At 43.4% G+C, this 11,556-nt stretch overlaps 1 protein-coding gene across 2 annotated transcripts; it reads right to left on the bottom strand.

Moving 5' to 3' along the window:
* LOC100194298 (P-loop nucleoside triphosphate hydrolase superfamily protein with CH (Calponin Homology) domain) lies at positions 1-6,986 on the bottom strand. 2 transcript variants are annotated; one of them, NM_001359448.1, is made up of 18 exons: positions 6,595-6,968; positions 5,704-5,870; positions 5,454-5,597; positions 5,052-5,306; positions 4,907-4,978; positions 4,751-4,816; positions 4,079-4,210; positions 3,890-3,971; positions 3,696-3,791; positions 3,436-3,612; positions 3,240-3,346; positions 2,983-3,158; positions 2,676-2,837; positions 2,340-2,593; positions 2,095-2,258; positions 1,832-1,990; positions 700-1,118; positions 1-610 (listed from the first exon to the last, which is right to left on the bottom strand). In NM_001359448.1, the coding sequence occupies exons 1-18, from the start codon at positions 6,689-6,691 to the stop codon at positions 475-477; spliced, it is 2,865 nt and encodes a 954-aa protein (NP_001346377.1). In that variant the 5' UTR covers positions 6,692-6,968; the 3' UTR covers positions 1-474. The 2 variants fall into 2 exon arrangements, with proteins under 2 accessions (NP_001346377.1, XP_008661476.1); XM_008663254.2 differs by having other exon boundaries at positions 99-610; positions 700-1,112; positions 6,595-6,986.
* Positions 6,987-11,556: the final 4,570 nt, after the last annotated feature.

Below are 11,556 nucleotides of genomic sequence, written 5' to 3'. Positions count from 1 at the left end.
CAATGTAAAAGGGACTAAATTTTAGTTGGGTGAAACCAATCACCCTCTTAGTCTGTGAGTGGCGATCCATTATGAGAAAGGGTAACATACATGAGACAGAGAAACTGTAAACTTAGCACATGTCTAATACAAGCAACTTTCAGGTGATGATGTGTCATGGCTAATAGGCACATGATACAACATTACTTTATAAGTGTGGAAAATGTACAGAAGCCTCAATTCGAATTTCCTTCATATTTATCATCTTTCTGTCCTCTTTGGTGTCTGTTTCCAACTTCAATGTAATAAATAAAATGTGCTACCTATCGGAATGTGCATCAGTTTACATGATTGATCTTGATCCTTCTGCAGGTTCAAAAACCGCAGTCCTTTTAGGCTCCGTGCTATCCCACCTTGACATTAATTGATTACTTTGCAATGCCAATTTTTCCATTCTAAGCATGGTCACAGCAAATCTGCCTTCACATTAATTGATTACTTTGCAATGCCAATTTTTCCATTTGGTGTTCTTCTTCCACCTATGGTGCTCGAAGTTAGCTGGTTCCTGTTCCTGGTTGGTGTTTGCAGTTTTTTCTGCAACAATGGAGACTTGCTTGCTAGATTTGTACTCCTAAGTAATTCAAATGCAGTAGAACAAGTTAATCATTTGCACAGAACAATTACATGCATGTGTAAAATAGCATGTGAACTCACGCTCACCTCGTTGATGTAGCTTCATACTTTTTTACAGTTGAGGCGCCTCTATTGGCAACACCAGAAGCTTTTAGTCCCATGGTTGACACTACAATCTCTTGGTTAGAACAACTAGTAGCAGAATCAAAGCCATGTAGGCCCAATGATGGTACTGATTCGGTCCTACAGCTTTGTTGCACAGGACTATATCTTTGATGATAAAAAGAAGTTGGAAGCTGTGCTGTGTCAGGCTCCAACTCTAGGATGGAATTAGAGTTCTCAAAGTGGTTGTCTCCAAGAGCCATCTTGTCAACCCAACCACCTAATCCTATTTCCTTCTGAGGAACATTGCAATTCTGAACCGAGTTAGACGAGTTGTTCTCAGTGAGGATGCCAAGCAAATGCATTTTTGACCTCTTTTGAGCTGGAGTGAAGACATTCTGGACCTTTTACAAACACAAAAGAGAATTATGATAAAATATACAATCGTCTAGCATGTCAATAAGATTAAAATAAACTGTTGGTATCATCTCCAATATTTGAGATTTATTTCTGTTCAAACCATGTACCGAAATGTTTCTAACTTAGGGCTTGTTCGGTTAGCTCTCAATCCATGTGGATTGAGTGAGATTTAAATCCCAAGTAAGTCAAACTCCTTCTTAATTTTTTCCAATTCCATCCAATCCATATGTAACGGAATTAACCGAACAAGCCTTAATGGTGACTTTGTTTTCATAAATAGTTCTATGTTAGAATTGATTTTGCAGTGTCAAAATATGGGCATGCAGATATCTTGATTTTTTTTTCAAAATATTTAGCAAGCTTTCTTCCTAGTGAAAATTTGGAATCATAACTAAGTAACTAACAGTTGGTATCATCTCCAATATTTGAGATTTATTTCTGTTCAAACCATGTACCGAAATGTTTACAACTTAATGGTGACTTTGTTTTCATAAATAGTTCTATGTTAGAATTGATTTTGCAGTGTCAAAATATGGGCATGCAGATATCTTGATTTTTTTCAAAATATTTAGCAAGTTTTCTTCCTAGTGAAAATTTGGAATCATAACTAAGTAACTAACACATGTAAATCCTTATTTTTAAATGGGAAAAGAAATAATTTCAAGAAAAGGAACTGAAATAGACTAGGGAAAATCACCTCTAGGCTCCCAACTTCTTCCATTGGCTGCCTGTCTTTAGGAGTTGCAGGTGTTGCATTGCCTTTTCTAATTCTGTATATGCTTGGGCTTGACCGTGTGCTTAGAATGTTCTCTGGTTCTCCTTCCTTCTTAGCCAATGCAGCCTTGAGGGAAGCAATCTGAAATGACCAAAGTAACATTACTTCCTTATAAATCAAAAAAATTGCAGTGTCACCTGTAGGCCTTTTTTTGTGGAAATAAACCATAAGCAGTGTGTAGACACCTGTTCTTTGAGCTCTCTAATCTCGCTGCCTTCTTTATTTTGCTTGGCTGCACCAAGTTCAACGGAGGCAACACGTTCAGCGAATTTCAAGGTGCTTATGGTCTCACCAGCAGCGTCAAGTTCTGGGCTTATGTGAACAAACATAAGTGTTTTTGCTTGTCCCCCTGAACATAACAGCAGAATGTTCATGACAGATTCCACTACTAACAAAGTAATAAGTAAGGATGCTAACTTTTCTACATTACCAAGTGAATCTTGCAAGAGCTGGGTGAGCTTGCTGTTTCGGTAAGGTACATGTGTGTTCTTTTGGGAAAGGGATGCAATCACATCTCCCAGTGCTGAAAGTGACTTGTTTATGTACTGAGCCTCCTTTAGTCTATCTCCAACAACCTCGGACTTATCAACCCTTTCACTGCCTGCTAGATCGACCAGATGCATGCAACCTCTTAAAACTGTCCCAGATGTCAAATCTCTTCCTTGCACATGAACAGTCAAGCAACTGCATGTGGGATACCCAAGTAATGAGTAAAAAATATGATGGGAAGAACTTCTCTATGTGAAGGAATTATGCCAAGCCAAACCTGTGGGAGCGGCTACTGCGGTCATTTATGGCTGTTGAACCCACTGCACGATTCTTTTGGCCTTGATTCATCAGTTCAACAACATCAGACGTAGATGTGACAGGAACTATGCTTGCATCTGGAACCGCAAGTCCTTTCTGTGATGTATTTTTAATTTCTAATGTAGCTCAATGTTAAGGATATTCAAAATGTCCCTCAAATAAACTAAGATCAGAACAGAAAATCGAATAAGTTTCTACTAACTTCTCCAACAGAACCAAAGGAGTGTTAATACTACAGCCACATGTTGTACTCGTCAAAAGGATATCTTCTGTTTCCACTATCCTGAAGGAGATCTCTCACTTGTTCATTGTATATCTCAATCATCTGTACAGAAATATCATAATCTATTGTCCCCTTTCTCTGTGCTTGAAGATTAAATAAGTCATTTAATGCTTTATAGTTGACACCTAGGCTTTCCTCTGTTAAAACTTTAGGTCCGCTCTGCAAAACAACCATACAGTCAAACTTTTGATGAAAAATGATTACTCCAATCTTACTATATTTGTTAGCACCGCACATTACCATTGTATAAGTCTTCCCAGATCCTGTTTGGCCATATGCAAATATACAGACATTAAAACCATCAAGAACTGATCGTATCAATGGTTGCATATCTGAAAAGACCTCATCTGCATTAACAAAAAAGAAACATAACGTTCCTTGGTAAAGTCATGCCATGTTTTTTTAGATGAAATGTACTATATGAACTAGTTAGAACCTTGAGTGGCTGCTGGACCAAAGACTTTGTTGAAAGTGAAAGATTTGTTTCCATCTTTTCCATATTTTGTAGGAGTCATTATTGTAATGGTTCTTTCTTCCATTCCAGCAACACTGCTTAAGGAACTTATTTGCCCAGGTAGGAAAGGCCTCACTCGACAATAAACTCTAATATTTCCTGGAGACGAAAGAAACCATCATTTATATATAGTGTAGACTTCGATCCTGTAAATCCTGCTCCTTCAATGCACAAAATTATACCTTTAAGATCCTGTATCTGGTTGTACAGCTTGCGATTTTCCTCAAGAACTTTATGGTATCCAGAAGCAGCATTGGATATAGTGTACAAATGCTTCCCTATTACAACATGGAGACAAAGACAGTATCAAGCAATTGGTATATTTTTTTAGGGAATAACTAATTTTATGAGTGCAAAGGTATCAACTGCGATTTACCAAGTTTAGTGAACTCCTCAGAGTAGTGCAATTTCAGTTGTTCCATTCCAGACTTGATAGAAGAAACAGTACCTCTCAACCCCTTTAGGAAGCATAATAAATAAAATTGTTAAAGCGATTGTCAAAGAAAGGTTGATGTGCATGATTGTTAATCAAGATGAAATCATGACTGGGAAACAAAAGGCATACCTTGATCTGTTTGTGCTGTAGATCAAAATTTATTTCAGCCTTCAGATGGAACTTTTGAGCTGCATTACTACCATTTACTGCAAAACTGGCTTCCTCCTTCGTAGTCAAGTTATTTTGCTTCTCTTCATCCATCTTTATTTATTCATCAAGCAGTGACAAATATTAGTATATGAAACCTTTTCTTCCATGGAAGAAATTACGTAGTTACAATCTAGTCGGTTATGTTTATTCGGCTTGTGTAGATTCAGGATATGAAACATTTTCTGTAGTTGAGTGATCTATCTCTCTCTTTCTTCTCTTTTTTTTTCTCGCTTCCTAGGCACTCTGATGCTATTTTTGTTTCTTGTCTATCTGTTTTGTCCTGTACTTTTGCGAGTCGCATCCCCTCCTCTTACTAAAACACGTGCATAGCACGTTCTCTAAAAGGATAAGAATGATTTTGTTTCATATGGTCACAGGTGGAACCATGGAAGTATTGTATGATTCCAATAGCATGTCAGGTACTGAAAATGATTAGTTCATTTAAGACTTCCTATGCATTTCAATCCCAAAATATTAGTCCTTATGGTTAGTAGCTAGTTTTTCGATCTTCTGCAACCCATGAAATATGAACAATAAAGATTTCTGAACAATAAAAAAACATTTTCATGTCAGTAGTCGAACAAGACATACCAAGTTCTGATTTGCAAAGCGAAGCTCGTATTCCTGAATAACTTTGTTTAGTAGTGATTCAACAATCTGCAAATTAGTAAAGCAATTAAGTTTCCTTTGTATTCATCAACCATACTAAAGAGAGATCAGCAATCTATTCAAGCACAGTATGCTTACCAGTGGGATTTCTTCTGGTTTTTTATCTAAGAGAATTGTGCGAATAATCGTGCTAAGGTTGTCTGAAGTAATCTATAAAACAAGACAAAAGTCATGGCTGAGTGAGTGAAAATAAGAAATTCTACTACATTGCAGCACTTACTACCTCATAGGATTCTGGAGAACAATCAAGAGATAAGTTTTGCTCTCCTCGAAAACCATTCAGGGTAGCCTCTTCTGTGTGAATTCTCGCATTTTTATTCATAAAAGCATCACAATTCTTAAGTATGAAATAATTTCCGGAAACCAAAGGCTTCAAAATGCCACCATATTTACATGCAGCTTGTCTCCCTGTTTTCTTACTTTCACTGAATGACTTCAGAGCAAGAACACAGTCCACAATTCGAACACTTTTGCCACCCTATATACAAATTGGCAGATAAAATGTTAAGTTTGCTAAAAGTAAACTTTGCACAGGAATAATTCGTTCCAAGTGCATTATCAACCTTGAGTTACAAGAAAAGAATTTGTGACAAGCGACTCTCTTGAGTCAGGATGACATAACTACCTTTTCCAAATCAGACACCTCAAATGTTGGGAGGCCAAAATCTTGTATAACGACAACGAAGTTTCGCAGATTTTCGAAGTACTGATAAGCACACAAAGCTGAGCCATCTGCAGGGACCGCAGTATCTGACTGGACTCCGACAATCTAGAATTAATGTTAATATTAACATTGACAAAAGATTGGCATCAGATATTCGGCATGTGCGACAGCTAGCAAACTAAACTAGAAAATCGAAGGTGAGAAGTGTAACCTTGGGTATGGCGCCTGGCTGGACCTTATTCAGTGCGTTGCAGAGGACAATGCCATTTCTCAGACCAAGCTGGAATTCCTCCTCAGAGGGCTCTTCCGGCAGGTCCTTTGCACACACTATCCCAACCGTTTTTCGCAACCAACTGGCTGCTTCATGCCTTCTTATCGCTGCATTAACCAACAAGGGAAATAAGTGCACCTTCCTCTGACATGTTGTAATAATTACAAACAGAGATGCCCTTGAAACATATAGGTTATCAGGTAATAATAAGGCCAGACTTAATTTTCTTGGTGGGGTCGAAATCCAACTAAAAGGAGCTGTCAAATTCCTGATTTGGTATGCTTGATGTTAGCTTACCATCAATAGTTAGTCACAGCAGCATTTCACCAAAAAAGGGGGAAAGCAATCACTACACTATAATTTGCACAGCTGCTCAATTTGCACAGCATTATATTGTGGCCATGAATACACGTTTTAATGCAAACTAATATATACAAAAGGGTAAATAAGAAAACATAAAACCTGTGCCCACCGAGATGCACAAAGCATGGATCACATTAAGTCTACGCGAGTAAGCTCAACAGGACCTCAGATTGAAACAGTAAACTACCAGACAGGTTGTTCAGCTGTTGAATCACTACATCCCACGAGGATCATGACACCCAAATTGACCGACAAATTTGAAAATTCGAAACCATCCTCAGTGAATCAAACTTCAGTGTCAAACCGATCCACCGCAACACAAAGACGAGACTATCCGTGCCCAACCTTTCTTCTCAAAGCGTTCACATAAAACCAAGAACGCCTTACAACAACAGACACTAAAGAATCCGCCGCACCCCCTGATTCAGCGCGATCCGCGCACAGCAGGTGCCCAAGAACCCAACTCACCGGCCTCCTCTGCCCTGCGCGCGGCCACGTTGTCGTCCCCAACGCTTCCTCCACCCCATCGCAGCGCCTCCTCCAAAACCGCCGCCGCCATCGCCATTCCCTATGCGCAGTCGCAGAACCCCGGAGCCACCAGCAACGGTTCCGACAAAGCGGACGAGTGGAGATGAAAGGAGAACAGAGAGAGAAAGAGAGTGTGTGTAGTCGTAGAGGGTGGACTGCGCTCGCGTCGCGTCTGCTGGAGGTGGGGGCGGCAGCGGGAGGGAGGGAGAGGGGTGGTGGGTATTCTCGGGATCGGGCGGCGCTGGTTTCGAACGGCGATGGCGCTCGAAGAGAAGAGAGCGGTTGGGACTGGGATGATGTGGACGTTGCGGGGGAAGGGAGGTGGCGAAGTTGGAATGGGGAGATATCATGGGGTGATTTGCAAAGTCATGTACACGTGCCCATACTCTTGCGTTTTCTTGGATCCCTTTCGAAAATATTTTAATACATTTTTTAAAACCACATTTCCTTGGATTCGGGTTCAACGTTCATGTCCGTTCTTGTTCATCGGTGGATGGATCTATCGTGCCATTTGGGGTCCGTTTGGTGGGAGGAGTGGAGGTGTTCTATTCCAAATTTAAACAGTGGAGTGGTTCCATTTAAGATTTTGAGAGCCGAGTTGAATCGTTTGATTTTTTGTTTGTCCTCACCGCAAAGAGAGAGGACGAAGTGGAACAGTAGGATTCCACTATTTTTTGAGTGATCTTGTCTTAAATCTGATGAAAATATGCGACCAATACATTCGCTCTCCAACCAAACGCAGAATATAGCAGCTCTATCCCACCTCTCTCCCCAATCAAATGGTTGGGTTTTTTTTAGCTTGCTGCTACTGGGATTACGAAGTTACAGTATCTCCAAGCAACTCTCTAATTTTACTCTTTATTTGACTCTCTATTTACTTTTTTATAAAAATTACACTCTATGTGTAGCATCTATATGTGGCCATTGGGCCATGCCATGCCGGCACGACCCGAGCCCGTCATAGGTCGTGCCAATTTAATCAGGCCGAAGCACGACACGAATAAATAGCGGGTCGTACGGTGTCCGTCCGTGGACCGAAGTCTGAGCCTAACCACAGGCCGACTAGTTTTTAACGAGTCGTGTTGGGCTATCGTGTCATGTCGTGCTATCGTGCTGGGCGGCTCAAGGCCCACCTTGTAACAGAGCTCGAAAATAACTTATTTTTTCCTATTTTATGCTTAATTTTCTCGTTTTTTAACAGAACTCGAAATAGCTTGAAAGTGAGGGTCGAGTTGGTCATTTTTGTATATATGGTGGGTTAGATTAGGACAAATAAAGCTAGGCCACAAACGAGTCGGACTAGGCCGTGCTCGGTTTGATGGGTTATCTGTGCCTAGCATCGTGCTAACTAGGCCGACAGTAAATGGGTCGTGCTTGTGCCGCTCGATGGGCTTGTACGTAAGCCCAAACACGACCCATGACGGGCCTCGTGTCGGCCCGACACAGTTACTATCATGTCAATGTCGTGTACGTGCCGTGCCAAAATGGATATGCCTCGTGCTAGCCTATGTAGCCCGGCCCATCTGGTCACCTATAGTAGCATCTCGCTTCAACATACTCTCTATTCTCCAAATCCCGACCGCTACATTCAATTCTTCTTTCCACATACTGACATGTGGATCCACACCATCCCATACTTGGCAAGTTAGCTTGGCTAGCTAAGTTTAGCTAGTGAGATAGTCTATGGAGATAGCTTATCACCAAAACTGATGTGTGGAGTTCCATAGACTATCTCCATACTTGCAAGTTAGCTAAGTTAGTTTGGCAATTAGCCAAACTAATAACTCCACATTACTACGCAACTCTCCATAGACTATCTACATCAAACTCTCTATCTCACCCCTATCTTAGTCCCTATTTCAAACTCCATTATGCAAACCGTGCAATCTACAGTGCAAAATAGTATTTTGCACAACTGTTTACACGGTCTACAAAAAGTTAGGTTGCTGCAATGCTATTAGGTCATGGAGCTTATTTCTTATCATAGGATGGAACATTGGTGTCGAGTGCCTAGGAACCGGGTGCTCGAATAAGGCCCAAAAGGCCTCCCGAAGACGGCCCACTAACCGACCAGACCACCTGCCGAGCACCCGGCGAGGCGGGGCTACCGACCAACCCGCCTGTCGAGCAACTCGGCGAGGCGGGATTGCCGACCAACCCGCTCGTAGTGCAATATTGCCAAGCAACCCAGCGAGATGGGGTTGCCGATCAACTTGCCTACTAAGCAACCCAGCAAGACGACTACCAACTCTCTAGCGAGCACATCTACAAGAGGGAAGAGCCAGCCTAGTACTATTAAGCCACGATGGCACGATGAGACAGACCATCACCAAGCCATGTCCGAACCATGGGAGCAGTACCGAAGGGCCTCTGACAAGCACGACGTCAAATACATTCTGGAGAGTATCCCCGTTGACCGGTGGGGCTAGTCAACCCCAGCCATGGGGTCCTCACCATCGGGGTCTCTATAGGGACCCATATGCCAGAAGGGACGGGGCAATACGCCATACTAAGCGTACGCTTTATGCGTGATGGAAGGTCACACAGAGGGGATGATGAAAGATGAAGTTGTACTGAAGATGTCCCTAAACCTCACCACGAGCCGACTCAGCAGGACCCACCAAGCACCACTACGTTTGCATCAGAATAGCTACAGGAACCCATATGGCGAATGGATAAGACGCGACGCCATACCAGGGGTACAGTGACACACGACCTAGCAGACGACACCGTAGGGGCTACGCCGCCCAGAAGCAGGAGGCCAAACTCCACTCTAGTAGAATACAAGTTCTCATTGTAAAGTCTACCCTTCAGTGATAAAAGGGCAAGACAACCCCCATCTTCAAAAACAAAACTACACACAAGCACCAAACTGTAACACGCTCCAAGAAATACTACGATCGGCACTACAATGGACTAGGGCTCCGGCCTGAACCAGTATAACCCTCTGTCTCAGATCCACCTTCGAGCCACCTGTGGCTCACCATTCAGAGTGAGTCCATGCTAGCACCCTTGCCAAACACAAATCTTATTGTCCCCTGGTTTCCGAAACCACGACATTTTGCGTGCCAGGTAGGGGGAGGGGCGTTTAGCCTGGCCCCTTGCTGATGACACCCCACTCATCCGCCGACAAGCTCGGTCGAGGTGGATTCGCTAACATTTGGCGAAAGGCAGAAAAGTGACGCCTCAACATGCTCGTCGTCGATCTTAGGTGGCACATCAACAACCGTGCCAACACCATCAGATATGAGGCGGTGGAAACCTCAAACATGATGCTTGAGGTTCCCGCCGTTGGCCCTCATTTAGGCTCTGTCATGCGCGGGGTCACAGGCGGCGACCCTTGACAGAGCACAGTGGTATTCGAGGTGGTCACTGCCATCCGGTAGCCAGGCACGGGCGAGGCCACCACCGACGATCGACTGCTATGCTCCATAGTAGATGGAGTCATCTCCCCCGCTTGCGGGGGATGACTTCTTCTACTTGTCAATGGGTTTTAGAAATCCATAATAACAAAGGCTATGCATTTGTTAACATGGCCTCCTTGGAATTCATTGGTAGGTCCCCATGGGCCAAGAGCAAGGCTAGCGCAGTGGAGCTTATGCGATTTAGGTCAACCCTGAGCCTTACACCCGAAAGGTAGCATGAGACCAAACTCTTCCTTTGTAACAGGGTTACATTTATCTATGTCCCAGTCCGGTAAGGTCGACCCTCATAAACCTAGTCTCTGGTGCCATCCGAGGCCTAGCCTGGTGAGAGTCGCCCTTATAAATACGGTCTTGGGTGACACATGTATCCCATGGCGAAGGAAAAAACAGTTCTCATCCATTGGTTTCCTTTTCCTGTTTACGCATGTTGTTTCCCTCTACCCCTTTTAATGATATAAACTTCTTTTGTAATCATGAAACCCGAATAATAGTGCCTATTATTGCACCTGGTTTAGAACATCACTTGATAATGAATGAGGATTCGATCACTGAATGCTTGGTCCAGGGAAAGGATCACATTCTTAGGGGTGGTCTAGGGCCATGTAGCCGCTTAGCCTGGTCTTGTACCCTAAGCCTACATGCTCCACCACCCTAGAACAGTTGACCCAGTACCTCGGGATGAGTACTTAGAGGTCTGGACCTCGTCCAAACTCGAGGGATGCTCCAAACTAGGATCGGCTAGAATAAACACTACTATTGGAGAATTGATTATGGGAGGATCCAATGTGAGATCCAATTTCTAATTACATTCAACCTGGATTATGTTTCCTCCTTATCAGTTAGTTTTAGAACCTTTCCTTATAATGGGTAAGGATAGGGTCACAAGGGGATAGATCTAGAGGAAAGGACCATGTTCTCAGGGGTGGTCTGGAACCGTGTAGCTGCTTAGCCTGGTCCTGTACCCTAAGCATGCATGCTCCACCATCCTAGAATGACTGTTCCAATGCCTAGGGCTTGGCCCCTAGAGGCCTAAACCTTATCCTGACCAAGGGACATGTCCTGAAATCCTGCTTGGCAAGGTCCAGAAGCATAATCCAGAGGATTGAAGGCAATCAGAACGGGGACCCCATAGGTACGCCGTTAAGCACCATAACGGGGCCGTGTGCAGGGAGGCCTTTTCAATGCAGGTCACCAGGCGAGAGGCCACAGATAGGACACCTTTTAGAAATAAAGCATAGTTATGGCCCCACCTAAGGGTTTTCCACCTCACCCGAGGTGGGCCTAGAGGCCACAATGTCGATACCTCAAGATTGGGATGCCCACTATTAGTAGGTCAAGGTGGACCCCCTAGAACTACCCTTAGACACTGTGCTAATGGTGGTCCGCCCTAGCCCAGCGGGTGGGACTGCCTAGTAAGGCCACTAGGCTCGGGTGAAGACCAACACCTGTGATCAGGACTCTAGAACCCCAGCGGACG

This window comes from Zea mays, chromosome 10 (assembly GCF_902167145.1).
Source record: "Zea mays cultivar B73 chromosome 10, Zm-B73-REFERENCE-NAM-5.0, whole genome shotgun sequence".
NCBI classification, from domain to species: Eukaryota; Viridiplantae; Streptophyta; class Magnoliopsida; order Poales; family Poaceae; genus Zea; species Zea mays.
The sequence above is the reverse complement of the archived record's forward strand: the minus strand, read 5'-3'. Positions and strand labels throughout refer to the sequence as shown.

Coding starts and splice junctions, on each gene's coding strand:
- LOC100194298 (NM_001359448.1), bottom strand. CDS start 6,691: ATGGCGATGGCGGCGGCGGTTTTGGAGGAGGCGCTGCGATGGGGTGGA. Junction 5,307..5,453: donor AGGTGTCTGATTTGGAAAAG/GTAGTTATGTCA, acceptor ATTTGTATATAG/GGTGGCAAAAGTGTTCGAAT. Junction 3,613..3,695: donor CCAGATACAGGATCTTAAAG/GTATAATTTTGT, acceptor TTTCGTCTCCAG/GAAATATTAGAGTTTATTGT.